Source organism: Aptenodytes patagonicus, chromosome 4 (assembly GCF_965638725.1).
Source record: "Aptenodytes patagonicus chromosome 4, bAptPat1.pri.cur, whole genome shotgun sequence".
Classification (NCBI taxonomy): Eukaryota; Metazoa; Chordata; class Aves; order Sphenisciformes; family Spheniscidae; genus Aptenodytes; species Aptenodytes patagonicus.
In genome coordinates this window covers 30,405,779-30,429,828 of record NC_134952.1, presented here as the reverse complement: position 1 = coordinate 30,429,828, position 24,050 = coordinate 30,405,779, and the positions used below count along the sequence as shown (strand labels likewise).

At 40.5% G+C, this 24,050-nt stretch overlaps 1 protein-coding gene across 3 annotated transcripts in view; it reads right to left on the bottom strand.

The window, feature by feature from the left end:
- The window catches only part of CWH43 (cell wall biogenesis 43 C-terminal homolog), a 29,573-nt gene extending 7,420 nt beyond the window's left edge, over positions 1–22,153 (bottom strand). The window contains exons 1-11 of one of the 3 annotated variants that reach the window (XM_076336227.1): positions 22,029–22,153; positions 20,844–21,035; positions 16,920–17,040; positions 16,629–16,783; positions 15,099–15,300; positions 14,001–14,089; positions 11,911–12,165; positions 8,066–8,191; positions 5,766–5,845; positions 4,334–4,439; positions 918–1,053 (exon numbers count right to left, since the gene is read on the bottom strand). In XM_076336227.1, coding sequence (XP_076192342.1) covers positions 918–1,053; positions 4,334–4,439; positions 5,766–5,845; positions 8,066–8,191; positions 11,911–12,165; positions 14,001–14,089; positions 15,099–15,300; positions 16,629–16,783; positions 16,920–17,040; positions 20,844–21,035; positions 22,029–22,071 — 1,505 coding nt within the window. In that variant the 5' untranslated portion in view covers positions 22,072–22,153. Of the gene's footprint in view, positions 1–917; positions 1,054–4,333; positions 4,440–5,765; positions 5,846–8,065; positions 8,192–11,910; positions 12,166–14,000; positions 14,090–15,098; positions 15,301–16,628; positions 16,784–16,919; positions 17,041–20,843; positions 21,036–22,028 lie in introns of those variants that run through there. The other 2 variants (XM_076336225.1, XM_076336226.1) reach the window with 2 other exon arrangements.
- Positions 22,154–24,050: the final 1,897 nt, after the last annotated feature.

Below are 24,050 nucleotides of genomic sequence, written 5' to 3'. Positions count from 1 at the left end.
CAGAATTTTATACTCCCAGTAATTAAAATGTATTTTATTAGAAGTAGAAGCAGGTAGAAATACATCTTCAAAGTTGGAGATTTCTCATTCTTCCAGCTTCTCTTTGGAATCAACCTTAAAACCATTTTGCATCAGGTTTTTCAAAATATTTCATGAAGAAAATTTCAGAGAATGACTTTTCTGCCCTATTCTGTATCACTTAAAGACACAGGCTCTGGAAGAGGAAAGTTACTAAATTCCCCTCACATATGGCAAAAATTAAATAGCCATTGCAACATCACTAGGAAGTTCCATCTGCCACAGATATCTGCATATCCCCCTGGAAAAAAGCCACATCATAAGCCACTATTTTCCAGAGGGCAAAGATATGCAACTGGTAGTTGGTGAAGCATTAGAGTAAAATCAGACACAAAAAAATCTGGTCAAATAGACATGATGCTTTTGCTTTTGTATGCCCATTTCCCACTATACAGCCCAAGCTGGATTTAATGAATTCAAAATTTCTAATAACTCCAGGTGCAGTTACATTTTCCAACTGCTATCACATTTTTAAGTCTGAAATCTAAGGTTCTTACAGTCCAAAACAAAATAATGAGAAAAGCAAATCAGATGTAGTACTTAGAATGCCAGACTTCCAAATCTGTACGTTAAGGGGCAGGATGCCATTCTCTGCATCACCAAAGCCAAAATACTTTACAGGGACAGGCACCAAAATTGATCATTTTTAACAACGAGAAAATTTCATCTGCATTGCATTATAATGCTAAGGAATCAAAGCATGTTCTTAAAGACAAGCTCCAACAAGTGATTACGGTGGTTATTATTCCAATTATTCTTTGCCCGTGTTCTAGTGAAGTTAGCATTGGGTAGTGTATTTACATTTATTTACTGTCACTGTGCATGTAAAGATGACTCACCCCCAAGTGTGATCTCTTGTGCTTGGACCAAAATCTGTGTAAAATCCTAGTCTTTCTCCTAGCCACATTGTTGGATCGTTGTTCCCAATGAATGGTTTAGAGGCATCACTCTCTATAATAGTGATAAAATCAGCACCTAAAATGGGGAAGAAAAAAGAAAATATTTCCAAATTTATAACTGTGACCTATAAATGTGATTTATAAATGACTACATAATGTCATTTCCCTTTTGATTACACATGGATGGACACAAGCCCTTCAGGAGTCAATCAGGGCAAATCTTACGCTGGCAACAAAGTCATGCCCAAACTTTCAGTCACTGTAGGCTACACAGCCTCTGATGGAGAGACACTTAGTGTCTGGATGCCATAGCTCCTCCCTGGTGCATAACCAGGCACACATGAGACTGCACAGGACAGCTGGCCTGCACATACCTAGCGTGGACCATTTCAAAAGCATTAGACATAACGTGCATACACAGATTAACAGAATCATAGAATCATAGAATAGTTTGGGTTGGAAGGGACCTCTAAAGGCCATCTAGTCCAACCCCCCTGCTGTGGGCAGGGACATCTTCAACTAGATCAGGTTGCTCAGAGCCCCGTCCAACCTGACCTTGAATGTTTCCAGGGGTGGGGCATCCACCACCTCTCTGGGCAACCTGTGCCAGTGTTTCACCACCCTCAGCGTAAAACAGTTCTTCCTTCTATCTAGTCTAAATCTACCCCCCTTTAGTTTAAAGCCATTCCCCCTTGTCCTGTCGCAACAGGCCCTGCTCAAAAGTTTGCCGCCATCTTTTTTATAAGCCCCCTTGAAGTACTGATAGGCTGCAATAGGGTCTCCACGAAGCCTTCTCTTCTCTAGGCTGATCAACCCCAACTCCCTCAGCCTTTCTTCGTAGGAGAGGTGTTCCATCCCCCTGTTCATTTTTGTGACCCTCCTCTGGACCCGCTCCAACAGGTCCGTGTCTTTCTTATGCTGAGGGCTCAGCATAGTAGCAAGTCTACTGCTTTCAACTTGATGAACAAGTGCTACACAGCACATCTGCACTTACCTTCATCTGCCAAATCCTATTCTGCTCCAAAGGGTCCTGTGCAAGAGGGAGCAGGTTGCTGCTGCTGCCAAAACAATTAATCAGCCTATAGCAACCTAGCGTCAGTCCCCAGGCATGGTAACAAAAGGGTTCCCAGCTCTAGTGAATTGTTGACCATCCACAGCCACCACACTTTCTCAGGGTACTGTGGTCCCTCCCCGTTTACATGCTGAGGTGTGGTTTTGTCAGGGAAACATGACAGGTTCCCCTATATTTTAGCTGCAGGATACAGGAAGAGCTATGCGGTCCCTCAAGGAACTGGCAGCTAAGAAAGACCTGCCCATACCTGAAGGAAGGTGAGAGTCTGCAAGCTGGCCACAGGCTGGCTGAACCATCCAGGCTCAGCTTGAGCAGCAAGTCGGTATGGCTGCAGCAGCAACAAGTGCTCCCTTCTTGCTGTGATTATGGTCCCCTTGGAGTACTCTCCTACTCTAGAAGGCAGATCGAGTCACCGCTTCATGCGCAACCCTTCTATAAGGAATTAAGACCTCTCCATCCAGCACCGCTCTTGCTACATAAGATTTTTTGCTTTTGAAATGTCTTATTTAGCACTATGAAAGCAATGTTAGCAGGGAAAATGGTAGCTCAGAGTACTTTTAAGTGGATTCCCAGATTTTTGCTTCTACATCATTAGCATACATGCTAGCCACAGAAACAATGACTAAAACCATTGAGAGGGGTTGATGTTCATTCCCTTCAGGGCAGACAGGAGTTCCAGTCACAAAAGCCATTACATGTTGCGTCTTCACTATTCCAACAGAGAGAAGATGAGCCCAAGGAATGCACACCACCACACCTTTGAAGAGAACCCCTATGCTGAAGAAGTTAGCCACTCTTTTCTCTGTGGCTCTCAAAATCAGCTACTCTTCTTTAGCAAACAAATCGTTTAAGAATCTCCAGCTTAACTCTGAATGCATTAATGCATTTCCTGGAAATGTTAATGTGGTATTTTATATAACAATATACATGTAACATAAAACTCCAGAATATTGTTTCTGGCAATCAGGAATTAAGATTTATTCATTTATATTTTGGAATTTGCTGCCTTTTTGACTTACCAATTGCTTCTTTTACAAGTGATACTTCATTACCACAAAGAAATGCTCAATGGACATAACAAAGTAAATCACTTTTTCTAATATTCATGAATTTAAACTATAGGTACCAGAAATAAATGCATTCATTACTGTTAATAAATAAATATGCAAAGGTTAAATACTCAGACATAAGCCATGAGCTATGGAATCCTGTATGTACAAGAATGCCCCAAATTTCAATTCATCAAATGTCCCAGTTGTTTTCTCATATCACTAGACAGCCTACAGAGCTCAGCCCTCTGAACCTTTGGTCATGGGACAAGAGAACGAATGATGCACGAATCAGCCTGTTCCCTCTTTACTAACTCCTGAGCATCTCTGCCACAAAATTGAGGCTTGCACAGCAGCACCTGTGTCAGTGCCTTCCCACTGCTTGGATCTGTCAAGCCTGAGCTGCTCAGGAAAGCCGTGTGGTGCATTCACTCCATAGGAGGAGAGGAGAACAACAAATGCTGGAATGGCAGCATGGATGCTTCCTAATCTCCTGAGCTGCTTTAAATCTTAAAGCGGCCGCTCCCAGTCTTCCCTATGTCATGGGTATCGCAGAAAACAAGTAACACCTACAAGCACCGCTGGTCAATTCCTTTCAACGCACCCTGCAGCAGCATTAATCTTTGGTTCAAATTCTTCGCTTCCTATAGCTAATTTTCCAACCAAAACCCTGTCCATGAGCAACAGGTTAGAGATCCTTTGCAGTAAAATCATGACAACTCAGCCAAGCTACAATCACTATTCCTCTTTTATACATTGCTCTGGCTCACTGATGGAAACAGACTTGTCTGTTTTTCCTCTGAACGCCTTGTTTAGGGCATTTTAATTTCCAACTCTTCAGAAATTATATAATGCTTCACATTTAAAAAAAAAAAACCCAGAAGTTATAAAACATTAAATTTGCTCTAAAAGGAAATTCATCATTATTTCATTTATGCAAAGAATTTCTCTATAGACAAGTAACTCATCAGCAATATGAGAAAAAAATCCAAATAATAAACGAAGTGTTTCCTCCAACCAGAAACATCTTTAAAATACATTAAAAAAAATTATCACCTCTGCAAATGGATTTTTAACAGAAGTGATTGTATTGGAACAGCTCACAAATTCAGGAGAAAGCCACCAGACACAGGTTCTTGTGTTAATGCAAGAATGGACTCACTCAGCAGGTGTTCTTGCTTCTGTCTCTTCAGATGAACCCTCTCAAATATAAATAAAGTGGAAAAAAACATTACCTGTCTGATTAAGCAAATTAGCTGATCCTTCCAAATTAGACCATCCTTCATTGTCATATGCAAATCTAAAAGGCCAGATCATAGCAGAGAAGTCTCTTTTTGGAACCTCAAAAAAATAAATAGAAAAATGTCAAGTACAATTTGATTTTCATGTATTATACCTTTGCAGTCAACAACATCAGATACATGGTGCCATAAAAGACACGCAAGAAGAGATGTTTTAACCAACATATTTTCCTAATAAAGTTGTCAGGATTACAAAAGACTTCAGGCATTTTTGACAAAAATCTGCTATTAACAGGAGGAGAAAAGTCACCCTAGTTAAAATGAATTTGTACAAGTAAGAGTAAATAAATGAACATGAAAGACACTATGAATTTTTTCATCTTTCTAAGAGGAACTACCCACTTTTTTCCACATTATAAGGTACTACAAACCAGGATGAGTTCTAAAAAGAAAGCCAACTGTATATGTCTGTGTGCATGTGTGAATACGCACGTGCGTGTGCACGTGCACACACACAATTTCTACTTAGCTCTCATCACCTTTTCTGCATCTTTTCCTGCATTTGTCATCAGTGATTTCTCTAACAAAAAAATTACCAGCAGGAATACACGTCAAGAGCAAGTTTCAAAGGACTATTTCCAAACTGCCACCAAAAGAAAAAAGTCTAATTCATAATTGCAACCACCTGCATCAAAAATTTAATTTTATATTAGTAATCAATTAAATCATAGAATGGAAACATGTTAATTCATACCTGATCAAAACAGCTCTAATTTTGTATTAAAATTACTAAATATGCAACACACTCGGACAACTTGTAAGTAATCTAAATGCTAAACTTTGCGAGTATTAAGCATCTTAATTGTTACTATCATTGCAATACCTAATTTTTTGCCAGATGGAAAACTGGAATCTGTCAATTTTTATCCAATTTCTGTAACTAGTCTAAGTCTAATCTAAGTCAACCAACTTTTCAGAGAGGTTCAATTCAGAGTTATGCATATAAATATAGAAGCATAGAATTCCTTCAGCTGGAAGGAACCTCAGGAGGTTAGCTGCTCAAACTTCCCTGATATAAGATTGGGCTGCTAACAGCATTGTCCAGTCAAGTGTTGAATCCAATTCAGATAAACTCATTTATAAAAGTAACGTTCAAATTGAATGTATGAGGCAAGCATCTCTCAGTTTTTCAGAACATTTTTTTCCTTCATAGCAGCACTATAAATCTCCAAAGACCCAGATATTTCCCGCGTTCAACATGAATTTACAAATTAAACTTTCTGCATCTTCATTTCTGCATTATTGTTGCTGAATACTTGGATACTGGTACAAAGACTTCTTCAGCACCAACCAACACACCTAAGATATCACACATGCATTTTGCTGTATATTTGAAAGTTACCATTTTCACAAACACACTACTCACCCCTTGGCCCAACTTCTTCTGGTAAGTTTTATAACGTAGACCCAATCCTAGCAAACCAACACCAACAAACAGCCACAATACTTGAAACAGAGAAACACAGAAACGTTGTTTTTAAAGCAAGAGAAAATGATGTTGTTATTGCAGTTAAACAGAACTGGGTACACTGTCATTCTAAGGTGTGTTTTTCATAGAATGGGGAATGTATACATTTAAATTTCCACATATGCCAGTGAGAACACCACTCCAAAGTAATGTACTTAAGAGTATCTATGTGGGCAGAATATCTGTATGTGTGCAGATACACTTACATTCTCCAAAACACAACAGGCTGAGCAGATACAATACACTAAAACTCCTTGGAATATTTATGTAAGAATGATACCTACTGAAGAATTCATTATAGGATATGAGTAAGAGCATCATGTAAACCTTCCAGTGTTTTCCTCTGTGTTCCAGATATGCATTTGTAGTATACAATTTTTATTTTATATTAATACAGCGTGTAGAAAAAAAATGAGTTTACTTCACAAGCCTTTAGATGTCAGAAAGATGCGATCCCTGCCAGACCTCCAGCGCAGTCCTTTGTTTGACACGTTCTTGGAAAGGCGCTGTGGCTTCACAGAACGCAAATTCAGAGCTCTCCCATTGCTCCTGTAGCCTTCTAAATAACCGCAGTGGACACTTACGAGGTCTGAGGGTTTGGCACACTGTAATTTGATGATCAAACCCCTCTACTGTTATTTCATTTACACAGTGGCATATGGTACCTACAGTGATTTCAGTAACTCCAGTTTATTCTTTCATCAAATCTTTAAACAGATGTGTAATTATTTTTATGCAAGTTTTCTGGAACAATTTTGTGTAAAATTTAAATAACATTTATCATGGATGATGTCAGAAGAAAGGACATGCTGTTTACATTAGTACATGTCAAGCAATTTCATACTCTGCAAGATGCAAAGGTGCTTGAAGGGGAAGATGAGAAATAATACAAGTCTGGGCATGACAAGGAAATACAAGAGTTACTGTTGTAATGTCACAAAATTAGCTGAGCAAGGGCTGTGCTTTGTGACAGACAGTATTTTGAAGTATTTACTCACTTTTGTGAAATGTTTTTGAGTAGTAATATTTAAACCACTTGCTATTGGTGCTCATGTTGCCTCTAACACACAAACTCTTGGGGGCCACATTCTTCTGGCCCCTGAGTATATAGGGTAAAGACCTTCATAAAGATTTCAGAAAAAGCCCTGGAAAAGTGGTGAAGTACTATTGTCTCCACTTTCCAAATGAGGTAAAATGAGGTACGCAAATGATAAGTGAGTTGATCCAAAGTCACAGAGGAAAAAAAGATGCAGGAATTTGAATCTTCAGCATCCTGATCTCTGTAGGGTCAGCATGCCCTAACACCTAACAATTTTTTCCTTTACCAAACTTCACAATACCGACAGACTTTTTCCTTAGAAAAAGTAAGCTAACAATGAAAACAAATCTGAAACTCAAGTGATTGTAGAGAAATACTTGAAAACATAATTTGGATGGATTCCAGAGGTTTATAAGCCAAAAAAGCAGTAAAACCTCAAACACTTTAGTTTCTCTTCAAAACCTAAGGAAAAAAGCAGACCTCATATATATCATCTGGAAAGCTGGGATCCCTAGGCATAGTTCACAGGCAGGAGGTGACAAAGGTTTCCCGAGGACAGGCCTCATCTGCACGTGCAGCAGGGCATCAGGATTGTGTAGTGATGTCAGCCACAACAGGCTTTGCAGGACTGCCTCCTCACGCAGGAGGAGTGTCATGTTATACAGCAGCTCCCGGGCCCACCGAGTCCCATCCCACAGCCAGCCAGCTCACACAGCCCTATGAAAGGGTGTCACACTGAACTGCTTCAAAATCAACATACCGAACGGGCTGAGAAATCATTCAGATCTTTTGTATACACATGTAATAAATCCCAAGATCCAGAGAGGCCTCCTCCTCAACTGCCAAAATGAAATCACAAATGATGCCAAATCCGTTTTTCATTTTCTTTTTTCCACAGTTCATTTTTTTTGGTCTCCATTTAACACACTCCATGAGGAATAGCCTCTCTCTCAACAGTAATCAGAGTGAATCAGCTCCTCAGTTAGTATATGTCATCATTAAAACTGGAACGAGGGCGATACCAACTACAAGTCTGGCTCTAAAACTAGCACCAAAAAACATTTCTAAAACATCTCAGCAAAACACTCCACTGCGTTACTCTTTTTCTTCAGAAAGTATTCCTAGAGTCATGGAAGAAAGGAGGTAAAATTATACTTACATAGTTTAATATAGTTTTTACTCTTTCTGAATAGTGGCTTTTGGTTGCTTTTCACTTCAAAGATAGAGCTAAGGTCTTTCTTGGGTCCTGTTAGAAAGTCTACCCCAATACATAACACGATAAACCCTGTAAAAAGATGTAATTAGTTTTTTCATAGAGCTTTAACATATTAAACATTGCTTATAAATGCACCATTTATAAACTCCCAGCTGTTGTGTTACATTCAGCCTTATGGCTCCAACAACAAAGACAATTCAAAGCACAAACACAGATAAATGCCATACCCAGTGTAGTAATGCAGGCAATATGAGATTTATTGATAGAAAAGACCCTACTTATCATTGTCACAGATTTCACCTCGTCTATGCCTGCAGCACTTCAAAAATTTTTGATTTACACTTTTGTACTTATTGACATAAGCATTGCTTCCAACAAATTGGCTAGTGACATTAAACATGCCATTAATGATAAATATGTCAAAACATATTTCAAAATAGTAGTATTGCAATAAGAAGTCAAAGCTAAAAGATTATTTAAAATTCCACTGAACACCTGTTTCACACAAAAATAATGAAGTTCAAAATTATATTGTTTGGGGTTTTTTTTTCAAATAAGCTGCTGCTAAGATTTAATACACCTGAAACAGCCTTAATAAGCCTGCTTTGTGCTGATGACTGAAGAGCAGACCTAATAGTAAAAGTATCTAGCCAAAGACCCCTTCACAGTATGAACTCTACTCTGGACTACGGTGAGCTCCAAAATACAGTCCACCTCTGCGTCTTTCAGGCTGTGCACAGGGGCTACTGACACTAATGCAACTTACAGCTGTTCTTGCTCTTCCCTTGCAACCCAGCAGCCTAAGGATCATGATATTACCAGATAACTTTGCGGTCCCCAGCATCAGGCTGCATTGGGTGCTAACCAAGCAATCCTCAGAACCTGTCTCATTATTCACTATGGAAACGCAGAGATATTTTAACTCTGCTGCTACTACCGGGTCCCACTACTGCACATTTTATCAGGTTTCTTCTATTAGTGAAATATTTGTTTAAAGCCATGTTCTCCCTTCCTCCACTCATGTACCAATTGGGAGAACAATAAAACCAAAAATATTTTAATCCTTTGATCTGGGGCAAAGTAGCGACTCTTTCAGCAGATCTCCCCACCTTTGTGTATCCTAACACCAACTGCCGCGGAACCTCAAGCACGCTTAGCCAGCACTCTCAAGCAAAGATTGATTTGCAGTAGAGTTTCAGGGCATTACATCAAAAAGGCTAGCACACAGTAGATAAATTATGCTAAAATGCCTCCAGGCCCCTATGGACGGCTACAACCCTCAGCTCAGCCCAGTGCTTTCAAAGTTTACTGGAATTAACCCGGACAAGAGCAATTATGTTACACCTACATATTACAGAACCTTAAAATAACAGCTTGATGAAAAAAGACACTGTCGATTGTAAACGTCTATTATCTTTGCAAATGAACTACTCTGTCACCAAGATACAAGTAACGGATTTTTATATGGGAACTACAAAAGCAATTGCTCAGTTTGTTCTAAAACAGTGTAAGCAGACTGCAGCAGGTTGGGAGACCAGTTTAACATGGCAGCATCTTGTATTCTTGTGTTCCAGAGCCAACAGAAGCAGCTGTGCTTTTTAACAATAGACAACTAAGCACACCTACAGATACATTTTAAAAGCTAGTAAGCGACTTCCCTGCACTAACTGTTGCAATGCACTGTGATGGTAACTTTTCAATAGGTAGTTCAGACTAATAGTACAAGCTCTTTTCCCATCCCTTATGAGCTAAAGGATCCAATTACCTGCAAAGAAAAGGTGGGAGCATAATTAATTGGATAAGAGCTCTGCTGGAGAACGTATATGTCCTTAATATCTTTGTGGCATAGTTAATCGACTATAGAAGTCATGTTTTATTTCAGAGTTATAGCTGAAGATGAAATGACCATTACTCAGTATTTTCTTACTGCTCTTACTTGTTACATTGGTTGTAGTGAAAGTTTGCAAACCAGGAAGCTGGGTCTAGTGCAATGAAGAAGAGGACACACGCAAAACCTTTCTCAAAGGGAGACTGATTCAAAGCCATTAAAGTTGATGGAAGACCAGCGATCTGACCCCTCAGCATTATGTTATATCACAGTGAAGCAGCACAGAAGTTTTGAATATAATGATCTTACTTTCATTGTCACTTTTCCTGGTGCAGTTCCCTACCCAAACCGCGGCAAAAGAAAGGCAGGATATGGGACAGGAGGAGAAAGCAAGAAATAGCACTTGCACCTGAAAGAAACCAGAAGAAAACAAGCAGTTTGCCAGAAAGCCAAGCTGTAAGGGAAGAAGCGTAGCAACAAATACAGAGTCTCATGGTATAATTTGCAAATCTTTTATAAGCAATGGGATGGCATCAAAAAGACAGAAACTGGATTCTCAGATGGAATATAAACTCATGTAGCACCATCAGCTGAGATGGGTTCAGGTCAGAGTTTTCTTTTTACGAAAGAGAAAGTTAGGGCCATCTCTGTGTTACTATCCAGTGATCATGCCAGGTGAATTAATCACAAGTGTGCATTTCAAAGGAAGTGACAGAGGGGGATTTTATGTAACAGCTTCTCTTTTGTCAAAGCATTACTCAAGAAAGCATTTGGCACTCCTCTACCACATGCTTTCTTCATATAACTTCAAAAAATAAAATTAAATTAACTGAGATAGCTGTTTCTACGGACCCCCAGAGTGCTTTCAGAACAAAGAAAACTGCAATAAATGTGACGGAACTCTCCTCAAAACATAATAAACTGAAACCCTGCATGTGATTGCTGTAATATATGAAACACATATGAAGACTAAGAAACTAGAGTGACAGAAAGTGGTTGCAAAGACATTTACAAAATCTAAAACCATTGCAACAAGAAGTCAAGCACAGCATTCATTAATCCTTTTCAAACAAAACATAGGATAATGCATCACATTTTAAAATCTGCCACACACTTAGCCCAAGACAATGTTTGGCATTGTTTAAATATAATCAGTGAAATATGCTATTGAAACACATTAGCACCTATTAAGAAAATAATTCTGGAGACAAAACCAGAAAGGGTTGGTGTCATTTCCACCTCCCCACCTTCATCAAGGGATCATTTTGCTAAAACCTTTATATTTGCTCACCTCAATTCTTCCTCATCGGCAAATACCTAACAATTCCTTTTCTTCCTCTCCTGTTTGCATGTTTCTGACACTGCAGGCATATCGACATTTCTCCAAACATGCTGGTGCGTCCACAAAGCATGAGGTTGAGCCACATGGAAGTGAAGCTCAGGTCTCAAATGCAGACTAGCTAGATCAGCAGGATGCTGCACTTTGCTCCTCAGAGCAGGACTAAATAATGCACTGAATTATGTTACAGTCCCAGTAACACAGCCTTCATACACCCCTGAGTTTCCAGAAACTACATTGTTACCTGAGGTACCATACTGCTATCTTAGGTAGCTAGCATACAGGTGCATTCACACCCTGGATTGCAGCCATATTTTTAGGGTGACCGATTAACAGATCTCTTCCTCAGTTGTGTACTGAGTTATCAGACTTTTTTTCACTTTGCCATTTTCCCTCAGCCGAATTCCATTTTCTGCCCACATTTTAAACAATTTCTAACAGTAAGGAAACAAGTAGATTATTTTTTGCATGTCTCACTAATTTTCTCATAGAAACTCTTACCATAGTAAATCAAATAGAAGCTGAGCATTTGGAAAGACTTTTTATATACTAGATACGTTTTAAACACCTGGTTGAGGCTAAAGCAAGCATATTTGTATTTGTTCATAGTCATAAATGTACCTAAAAGAAGATGGGAGCTTTCTCTAAAGTAAATTCCTCCAGGTACAAATTTATAAGCTGTACACCATACACAGAAGAATAATTCAAGAACATAGGCAAACATGGCTGTACTCATGGCTTTCCCAGGATGCAGACAGCTAACAAAGCGTCCAGCGAGTTGAGGCCACACACACATAGTAAAGACAGCAAGAATGTTGCCTGCAACAGCAGCACTCCAGGTGTGTAAATAAAGGAGACCGGCCGAAGATGCTAAACCTGTGAAGGAATAGAAAAGAACAGAGTAAGTCACAGTCAGGTATATTATCTGCCACCTTCTTTTTCACATTCTGTTTAGGGAAAAAAAGAGAGTCTCAGAAATATAACTGTGCTTTGCAGCCATGAGGACTGCATCACTAGAAGGACAGTTATTCCCAATAGCCAAAGACAGCCTCTTACTTTTCCCAATATCTCATTCTCTTAAAGATTGCCTATTCAGCTGAAAACAGCACAGCAAAAAGACAGCAGAGAAACATCATCGAGAGCCAAAACTGAACAGTTTCTCTTACACAGAGCTCTCCCAGCACAGCAGAGGGATGATGCAGTTTTTAAGAGATTAACAGGTCTGCCTGTTATGAACCTCCTCTAACGTAATATAGAAAAAATCAAATAGGTCAACGTGAAGAGAAAACGTATCTTTCTCTGATCTTCTCTCCCTTCAGATAACCATATGATGGGCAAGAAAACAACTATTAATCTTTTACTAACTGCAAGATCCTTGATTTACCACACTGTCTTTGACTGCGATGGGATTTGACCCCAAACAGAACATTAACAACCACAAAAACTCTCTACAACAGGACGACTTCATTTTAAAACTTTATTGTAGGTAAGAAAATGTTTACTAACTTTCACATCATGATAGAAAATGTATGGAAATATTTTTAATATTTTACTCTTATGCATCAAGGTTCTGAGCATTTTAGAATACAATGCTTGAATCAGCTAAAGAACCATTCTGCACTTGTTTTAAATTAGCAATGTGTGTACATCAAAAATCAAATGTTCACACTCGCATTACAATCGGCACACACATTTCTTAAAACTAACACCTGCACCAAAAGGTAAATTATTTGGGCAACTGATGGTTTAAGCATTAAATTTCTTGTCTTCAAGGTTGTGGAAAATTATTTGAAAGTGTTGGCTCTTAAGTGCTCCAAAAGAGAAGGTGAATAAGAGAAAAGCAAAACATAACATCATTTCCTTTGGTCTCTGCATTTTGGTATGACCCAATTTATTATTAAACATTTGTAGGAAGTACTGCTTTGTCTTCTTGATATAAACATCTACAAACAATTAGCTAAGGCCAAAAAAGAAGCAATTTTACGTTTTTATTAAACAGCATTTATACCACTAAATTTCACTCAGATGGGCCTACACCAAGCTGCATCCATCCATCCATGCTGAGTAGGTATGGAAAACACACCTCTCCACAGTTCAAGAGCAGAATTATTTCCATCTCCTCCTACTTGCTCCACGCATAGCTTGCTCCACAGCACAGCTATACCATCCTCCTGAAAATGGCTGTCCAGATCCAGCACTTGAATCTCTTTTCCCACCACCCAAGACCCACTGTATGCAGACTGATTCACAGATATATTGCTCTAGCAGAACTGCTTTGATATTCATACTATTTTACTGCCTGGAGATCTTGGCAACTAAGGAGACAGGAGGCAAGCTTGCCTCCAGGTGAACTGCTCATTAAATTATAAGTTATCGTGCCTCCTGCGGAATCGAGAGGCTTGTGTCATCTCAACCCCATAACCCTAGATGTAGCCTCACACAATGCAGATGGTGAGAACTGAGACGCTACTCATGGGAACAGAACCTCAACAGGGGCTTCTGAAGAGAATAACGCTGCTCTGCAATGGCCTGGAGATTTGGCCTGTAACCCTTAGTCAACTGGTCAGACATGTCTATACTACAGTCTGTGACAGAGAAAAAGACGCTTTGATTAGCAATTGACTTTTCTGAGATATGGTGTAGGGTCAGAGGGCTGGAGTAAAGGGAATAAGGTAACAGAAACAAAAATTCTGCTCAGGATTTGCACCTACCTACAAGAAACCAGGCAAAACTGGTGACAGAAGACCAACTCCAAAATGAAAGCATCAGTCCATGAGCCAGGCTCAACAGAACTGTACCTCTAATACAACAATAAGGAAAAAGAAATCACACATTAATATAATTTTATAAATACCTGGCATTGAAAAAGAAACTTCTAGACATACAGACAAGGGTGCTTGGTGATATTTTATAATCCTTTTATTTTAAACAGAGCTCAATTTGAGCACAAAATATCTTTATCTCACACCCTGCTACATTTTCTCCCCTTTACTGGACATAAAAAACATCCAGTTGAGAATAATGGCAGTTTATCATAATATATAAATGAGGTATGTTCAGCAGCAGAAGCACTCCACTGAAGTACTGGGTACAAAAGGCAAAAAGAACTCAGAGAAAATGAGAGGGAGGAATCCACCCCAAACAGAAGCATCTTCTTCACGTCAAATAGGGGATCCTATAGCATCTAACATTGCTACCAGTCTTGGGTAGCTCTTGTGTATACTAATGCCAAATTATTAACTACCACACCTGCCACTACACATAGTTGACTAAGAATATCTAATCAGGTCTCTTTCTAGATTTTGGAACCTGGGTGAGCAACACACAGCATTAAGACTAAATTCTTACTAACCAAAACTTCTGCAGAAGTATATCTTTTAATATTGCACACAGTTTACTTTTTTTATCTGCTTACATCTCTGACGTACACTATTTCCTACCATCTCCTCTCTGAAGTCAACTGCTAGATTCATTTACTGCATATTATAGATGCACTTCAGTCCTAAGTCCTTGAACCTCAGTCCTAAATTAAAAATCATTTTGCAATGTGGTAAATCGAGTTTACTATTGCTGAAATAAAAATCATTCTGTATTAGAAATTTTTAAGATTTATTGGTAGAGACACAATGCTCAGAGGTATCTGAAAGCAAGAATGAATCCACAAGTTCTCTGTGTGAAGTACCTTGCACCCACTTTATTCTATGTAAGTTCTTATACCATTGTCTGGTTGAGTTTTAATTTGTCACCCACTACAGCACTGGCTTTTGATTACTGTTTTGTTCAAATAATAATAAAAAAAACCCACTTACCCATATGGATTAGGATCTGGACCTGTATGTGGATGTCCACTTACTGCCCATCTAGAAATTAACGAGACCTCCCCAAATATCCACAGGGTGAGGAACATGAGGCTGCCAAAAGCAATCCCTGACAAAAGCCAATGAGGGTGGGAAACAGTCTCTCTAACTGCATTACCAGTTTTGTTTGCTTCTTGTTTCCTCCTGTCTCCACCTAGAATAAGAATAGAAATATAGCTGAGCAAACTGTCAAATCCTATTAGAAAGGGTTACTGAGAAAAAGAAATAGCCAAGATCACAAAATTACCAGAATAAATTACTGGCTCAGACACAAAAGCTAACTTATTTGATCATTCGTGGAAATTGATAAGACAAAAAATCTCTAATAACATTCCTAGGTTTGTCAGGAAAAGCTACTCACCTTAAGTGTACAAAAATGGCAACCTGCCCATATGATTATTCTTCATACTACTGGAATTCAAATAATTAAATTGGCTTTGAAAATCAGCAGAAAAGTTATTAGAATTTGTTCAGAGGATTCTGTTCTCTGAAACTCTAAACTCTGATAAGAACAAAACCCGACAATTTCCAAGAAGCCAGAAATCAACTCCCTTCCTTCTCTTCTTTTTCCATGCACTTTAGATCCTCTCTCAACTAAGGAGAAAGCAACGCCTTTAATTGCACAGACATATTGCTTTGTCACCTAGGAAGAAGACAGATTCCCTTCCTAATCTCCTGCAGTAGATTCCCCTTCTAAATTATCATGAAAGCTCAGGCTTAATTTATGTCATGTAATACAAGTCTACAAACATGATGCCAATTTATACCCACTTACACATAGATAAGGCCTTATCTTTCATTTAATTCATTCAGGTTATACTGAGAAGGAAGGAACTTCTGAGGATTTAACATGAGCTGCCTTAACTAACCAACCCAACCTCGCTGTCTTCCTTGGCAATACTACCTTCACAGTTTTCAAGTGTGCTTAGCCTGTGCCAGCCCCCACTGCTGTGTACTCTGTCCAGTTGCTCCAAGAACTCAGGCAAATTTTGACCAGGACAACTTGTCCACTCTTCCAATTCTTTCTGTTTATTTTGCCGCATCAGCTGTTCCCCAGCTTTGTCCTGTCTCCCTTTCTCTGTCAAAGGATATGCACTGGCAGAGAAACTCAAAGAGCAGACTGAATTAAGAAAATAACAGAAATACCACAGAAGTTTCATGTTGGAATGAGGATAACCCATTCTGGTTTTATTGGTCTAGGTTATGCCTTTGTTTGCGTTACTGTCACATTATTGATACTGCAGTTAGTTGGCAGTTCCAACACCAACTTACTACAGCTTGTATGAATTGTGATATCGATTCTGCAGATATTACGGGCAGATGGGAGTACCCCATGGTTTCTAAAGCCTGCAATGCTCATGCATCAGGACTAAAAACAGGCTGTACTGGGGGAAAAAAACAAAGAATCAAAACCCAGTGACACAGAGGCAGGTAGACCTTAGGAAGTTTTCATAACTGCCATCTTTGCTGTAATATGCTTACCTGAATAAATTCGCTCCGCTGCTGCTATAAAACCAATTGTCAGTATGACAGTATTGGCAGCTTGTGAGCTCCAGACAGGGTTTAGTGATGTATACCAGATGCGAAGAGCAAGGAGCATTATCTTGCCTAGCATGAAGCCCCATATCCTGATAAACCTACAAGAATCAGTTTTTGAAATGGTGATGCATTTGAGAAAAAAAAAAAAAATCTTAACTTCTCAGAAAAAAAAAAAGAAAACACCTTTTAATATAAAGAAATGTCAGTTGCAATCCCATCAGTATAAGAAAATACCTTTGTAAACTGTTTCCTGACCACCATGTTACTGTTTGTACCAGCAATGAGGAAGAAACACCTGCAGCCAAGATGAATAGTCTAATTGAAGCATTTGGTGCCTGGTATGATGCTAAGCTTCCTACAAACAAACACACACATACAGAGGTTGCTTTAATGGGCAATAGAGATCAGGTAATAAGGAATTCCTGTGCATTAGTTCAATCTTGTCTGTAATTTGGATGGCTACACCATTCATCTGAAAACACATGACACTACACCTTTTTAAACAAAGCAAAGAAATGTAGGTATGGATAGAAACTGGGTATATATCACATTATAGCAGTTACCATTTTCAGGGAAAAAAAAATAACATGAAGCAATTATCCAAGACTGCAGTGATTGCCTTAATTTAAGTACTTTGGTCATTGGTTCCATAAATAGGATATATGGATAAAATATCTAAGCATACAGATATTCTTGAACAGTGCACTTACATAACTCAAAAGCCATAAAATTTTATGTACAGTGACTGCTCCTTTCTAAAAAGGATATGGCTTTTGTCACAGTGCACTCACATAACTCAAAAGCCATAAAAGTAATTACACTGTGGCAAAAGCCATATCCTTTTTGGAAAGGAGCAGTCACCGTACATTGCACAAGGATTAGTAGGCAATTGCCTTAGCGAGTGTGAACAAGGCTTTCTCTGGCCCAGTATCTGGTCTCAGAGTGGTCATTAGCAGCCTGTGTCATCTTGTTACTGGACACTGCCACTCCCCCAGTCACTGAAAGAGACCGTGCACATGCATCTCTGCCATTTCCCAGGGCACAGTGACCTCACCTTTATCAGCAGTTTTAAACTCTGCTAGCAGGTTTCCAATTCAAGTGACTATAGGTCACACACATTCTCGTAACTTCAGCCAGTGTGGCAAATTCTGGCCCAGGGCCAGTGACAAACAGCAGGAGAAGCAACATCGTTTTGCTAAGTGAGTATGAGTCAAACTTGAAGAGACATTAAGCAAAGGAAGGCCAGAAAGGAGCTGCTGATTCTGGCAATGCATGCTAGGAATCCTCCAACTGTCTATTCGCTCATTCTGCTCAGAGTAAAAGATGCAAAGCTTAGAGCAAAGATGGTAAAATGATATCAATGTACTTGTATAGACTTTAGCAGAGATTGCACGTACAATGCACACAGATTTCTGTCACTAAATTGTGCTGAAATCTGCAACTCTGCCTCTTCAAATCTTTCATCACTTGTGCTAGCCAGATTAAAGCTAGCGTGGGTTTGCCTCCTTACAGTAGACACACCTTTTGTTGCTGAGCAAGTACACCCAAAATGTAAATGTATCTATCCAAACATGCAAATCTACTGTGCGTTGTCTGAAGACATAGATTCAGATGGACACTACCACAAGGTTAGTTCATTGTTGGTTTGTGGTTTTTTTTTAATGGAACACAAAATCAAGTAGTATGAAAGGATACAGAAATTAAAACAAAAGTTTTGGAGAAAATAAAGCTTCCTGAAAAGGCAAAAAGAAAGATAATGATGAATAAGGGAAGAGCCTTTTTCATCAAAAACAAAAAACTCCAACCCCCTAAATATTCTGGTTTTAGCTAAGCATGAAGAATTTCTAGATTTTTTGATTGTGAAATTGAAGACTGAATATTTCCAGTGGAATGGGGTGGAGCATGCATGGGGTAGATTGTTCTGCCCGATTTTGTTCAACAAGCTCCAGAGGAAGGCTACGGCCTTTCTGAGAAGGGAAAAAGATCAAAAAGAGAAAGAAGGAAGAAGCGTCTAGATATGAAGAAGGAAAGAAAGCAGGAAAAATTGAGGGATAGGAGAAACACCAGCACAGTATGATAGGACAGGAATAACTTAAAAGACAGAATGAAGTGATGAGAACCAAGTAAATGGAAAGTCCTAAAGCCCAGTGCTGCCTGCGCAAGGGCATCTGGATAACTTGAGAACCTGCAGTAGGGAGGCAAGTAAAAAGCGAGAGTTATCATTGGCTGCTAAACTCCTTGCTGGAGACAAAGAGGGCGAGGAACATGCTCTTACATCTTCCCCAAATGCTAACGCTCACTGTAGGGCAACAGGTAAGGAGAATACAAAGTACAGTAGAGCTGGGAGAGTATACAGAGTAGACTTGCCAAGGGGTGGACAATATTAGGAGGGTTTGGGAGATGGAAACAGCAGGGGGATATGGTCACTGTGGGAACAATTCCTGTTCAGGCAGGAATGAAGGGGAGGTCATACCTGTGTACAGCAATGCTCAGGTTAGCCCAAAAGTCAGGATGCGTACAGCTTCAGTCTCCCCATACTCTGGAGTCCTTCTATGACCACCTCCATTAACACATCCTTTCCCCAGATTACTACTGAAGGTGCTAGCTTTTTGTTAATATCTTTAGGAGCTTGTGATTCAGATGAAGCAAACAGGCATAAACCAACAGACTTTACACACTGTTATAGGCCTGGCACTGCTCTTTACTTAGCAGAACAAAAATTACACACATTTAAGCAATTTCCATCTCTTTTGGCAAAGTCAACTAGTAAACATGGCAAGACGATCTGAAGGACTAATCTTAAATAAATTTTGTGTTACTGTGATATCTGAAGGAATGCAGGGTGCAATTTGAAATGCTTACACTCATTACTAGTTTCTAAATTAGGAGGTCTTGTAAAAAGCAATGCACTGAGCACTGCTGCAGAAAGCTGAAGTGGAAGACTCTGCTCACTGAAAAGCTTATTAAAAAACAACAAAGAATGTTAGGATGGATATGACAGAAAGAGTAGAAAAAGAAAAGAACATGGTAAAACTATACTTCATCTAAACTGATGAAACCAATGAGCTGTGTTCAGTTCTAATATCTTTTTAGAGATAAAGAACAAGAATTCCTTTTAAAAATAAAGTCATGCAGTGAAAGTAAATAAGATGATCCTATTCTGTCTTCTATCAGTAAAAGAAGAAAATTATATGGAAAGTGATTCTCTGATTATCATCTTATATTGATAAATGAGGAACCAGGAACCGCTGCTTCTGAAAGAGAAGCCAAAAACAGCTGTTTCTGAAAGACACCAGTTAGCAGCAGCAGCATTTTCCCTGTATGCAGGATGGAGACCTTTGTCTCCTCTGAGTTCATCCAGGTGGTCCAAACTCGTTAGCAATAACTTGCTTCTGAACATGGCTGTAGCTGCCAAACCTCCCAACAAACTTTCAGAAAATCAACAACAGCTAAGACTTGCACCAGTTAGCTGAAGACCAAAAAGGGAATGCCAGCAAGTCTTGGCTTAGGGAGGAGCATGTGGGATGGGTAATGAGGCAGTTTTATCTTTAATATAAGATCAAACTTTCTTCCTGTGCAACTGATGATATGAGAGCCATCTCACACTCAGGATGAGTCTATAACCCCATCAATATGCTACAGGCATATAGACACATTTAACAAAGAAAAAAAAAACAGATTAACAAAAATACCCTGCTTCAGAAAGTAAGTCTACCAAAAAGAACATTTCACTCACAGCAGATTATTTTTATAATAGCACCAAGCTGTTCTGTAAGGTCTCGTCTCTACCCATTGTCACAGACACAGAACTGCTATACAAAAGACACCTGCTCTGCCAATCTCTGTGCAATATCGAAAACTTTTTTCCTATTGGGCATGACTTGTACTAATTTAAAAGCTTCTAGAAATAAAAGTGAAATGAGATTTGTCTTTAATTATGCAGTACTGGTCTAAAAACCAACACAATGGGCACAAACAATATTCCTCTGACCATATCTAAAAGCTTGAGAGAAAAAGAAAAGTATCAGTTTGGGAGAGCAAGAACTTCTTATTCCTGTCTCTTTTCAGAATCATCTGAATTTTGAGGCAATTTGGAATGTTTATTCTTATGCCTTGATACCAAGATGGAATCTATAACTCACTATGGTGTATACTTACCAACCATAGTCAGTCTCAGAAGGGCTAGGATGTACTTATTGTTAGCCAACCTCCAAAAAGGGCCAATTATCAAGAATATTGGAGAAAAGAAGGCAACAGCAAAAACTTCTAGACCCGTGAGTGCCAGTGTCTGAAGGGGGAAGTAATAGATCATCGGTGGCAGTGCATGGTAAAGACACCAAGAAATGTAGCCTAAAATAAAAAAGAAAAAAAAAACCCATCATATATTTTCAACAGCATCGTTTCCTGAAGATTACTTAAAAATATACTATTTTATACTTTGAAATGTAGAATATCAAATGTATTTGAAAGTAGGTCAAGTAACAATAGCCACTTTCTGTGAAGAAATATTTGCTATTTCAAGTTAAATAAACACATTTTCCCAGGAAACAGAACAATGAGAAGAAAACAGCTCTTCCCCCACTCAGACAGAAGTTCCTACTTTGATCTTCAGCGAAGGAGTGCTCAATCTAGGAAAGGGTTAGTGTTCAGAGGGAACAATGCTGCCTAAATAAGTAATTCACCCACAGTCTCAGGGCTCCTCAAAGACAGATTGGTGGCTAAATGAATTATTCTAGTAAATTGGTGCACCGCTCTCCCTTGAAGACACGTTATCTAGGCACACTAGCACTGCGCTACGATTTTCTATACGTTTGGCAGGAGATGCATCAAGCACCTGAGCCCACAGTCCCGTGGGTAAGAGGTCTGGTGACCACCCTCAGCGCTGTGACTTGCTGAGGGCAGCGCAGCACAGTTCACTACCGGCTCTACAAACACCTGCACAAACACTTAGCTGAGGGCATGCAATAAACCCTAGGCAGACCCAAGAGACAGAAGGCATTCCAGCACTGGAAAAAAAAAAGAACCCAAAGAAGAACACTCAGCAGGGACCATTATTTACTCATTTCCAGCGGAGGATCTTATTTTGAAGCACCTTTCACGGGCAACACCTCCCCACAGACTGTAAGCCCCACGGCGCTACGGGCGCCGGCCGTTCCCGGGAGAGACCCCAGCGCTGCCCTGCCGCAGGGCTCCCAAGCGAGGCTGAAGGAAGCCGACCGATGCCGTTAACCGCTTCCTCAGCGGGACAGCGACCGCCGCCTCTCCCCCCGGCCTGCCTCGGGCACCGCGGCCCCTCACAGCTCCCCGCCCCCAGCCCCGTCGGGCGGCACCACCGCCACCTACCCAGGAAGCTCTCCGAGAGAACGGCCTTCCACAGGGGGAACATCGCCCCGCGAGGCTGCCCGGCTCGGCTCAGCGGGGGCTTCGCCCCTGTCACACGGAACCGAGTCGCGAGTGCCCGGCAGGGCGCGGCTCCGCCGCCCGTCCCACCTCATGGAGCCCGCCCTGCACGAGGCCGCCGGCGAGCGGGCGCCACAGCGCCGCCTGGCGGAGCGCACGCGGCTCCGCGCGGTGCGCCCCGGCCGTGACGGGGCGGCAGGAGGGAGCCGCTTCCCCGGGAGAGGGGCGGTGCGGCCCAGGGCCCTGGGGCTGCGCAGCGGCGAGGAGGGGCGGGGAGGAAAGCTGCCAGATAGGGGTGATGACGGGGTGCCGGCCGGACAGGTTAGGGCTGGACACAAGGATATCTCCAGGCCACCACTGTTCAGCCCACCGGTCTCAGCCAGTACGCCATCGCTGACAGAAATGGCGGCTCCCTTAGGTCTCTGGTTCCTGAGGGCCGAGTTTCCCTTTCGTTCCAGCGCCCTGACTGGTGACGGAGAGGAGTGACCCCTGCCCGAGCCTGCAGGGTGGCTGCGGAGCAGGCTGAGCCCCGGCGAAGACCCACAGACCCGGTGGCTGTGTGGTCACAGAGGTGCTCATGGTGGCAAAGCCCGCGTCAAGATGGCACTGCAGCTAGAGAGGATGGCGCAGTGTGAGGTGACTGTGGAGAGATACTCAGTTAAACCAGGCATTTTTTCATGGAGGTCGGCCTGGATGGCCAGAGTTTGTTCTTCACAGCCCTGTGACAAGGAACCGTGAGTAGATCTCGCCCTTTCACTGCTGTGTTACCAAAGGAGTGTTTGTCCACTGAGTCACATCAGCAAGTAACAAAACAGAAGCAAAGAATTGTCATCCCACCGGCTGGTGGGGAAAAGAGGAGCTGACTCACTTGCTAGTTGCATAAATATATGGTTGATTAACTGTTATAACCTCTCTTTTTTTTTTGGGGGGGGAGGGTGTTCAGATTGGTGCTGTGCTCATTTTAATGAAATGTGCTTTGCTTTATAGCAGACTAAGGACTTCTGATAAGCAATCCTGTCTGCAAAAAGCACCAAAAGAAGCATTTAGTTTCCTGAGATTCCTGGGTTGAGGCTTAAGCTGCTCTGTTAATTTTAGAAGAAACCCTGAGCTATATGAACCCAGCCATGATCATATCTGCCAAGTTCTGACAAAAGGATTACATAAGCAAAATCTGAATTTTAGAATTTCATTTTTGGCATAAAATGTAAATTTGTAACTATGAACTAAGAACTAAAAAGCCCCTTTGCTGTTGGAATACGTCATCTTCTTAAGTTTTATTAACCTTCATACAGTACATTATGAAACTGCCAGCTATATTTTCTCATTTGTGTTAAAACTGCTATCCCATTTTAAACAAACTTTATGACATGCATTTTCTTTCCCTTGCATCTGTGAAACTCCAAATCCATAGGAGTAAACTATAAACCCCTGACACCTGTTAAATATGAACTATTACTAGCAATAAATGCCTGTCAAAACAAGCATTGGGGGGGTCAGAGTACTAAGGAAAAGTTTGTTCCAGTAGTTTCACAATCAAGTAATTAATTTACTCTGCAGCATAATCGGGTTTGGCTAGCTACAGAAACTCTGTTGAATTTTGGTTGGTATTTGAAAACATATATATGTTTCAAATGTGCACAAAAGAATTGATGTATTTTGATGAAAAAGTCGACCTCTCTAGGGGAGGAAGAATGAGACTCATAGTTTTAATGACCTTCTTTCTCTTTTCTCTTCTCCAAGTTCCATGTAACTAAAGGCATCTCATTTTCTTCGTTTAAGAAAAGCCATCCCAGCATAGTCACCAAGTTTGCTTATCACTGGTAGGATTATGCAAGTGATGACACCATTTCATCTTGCTGTGGTGTGACGCAAATGGAACTTGTAAGATTAAATCCTTGGCCAGAGTAAACCCAGAATATGGCTGCTTTTGTAGCTGCGTAGCAAGAGTGTGAGGCTCACAGGATG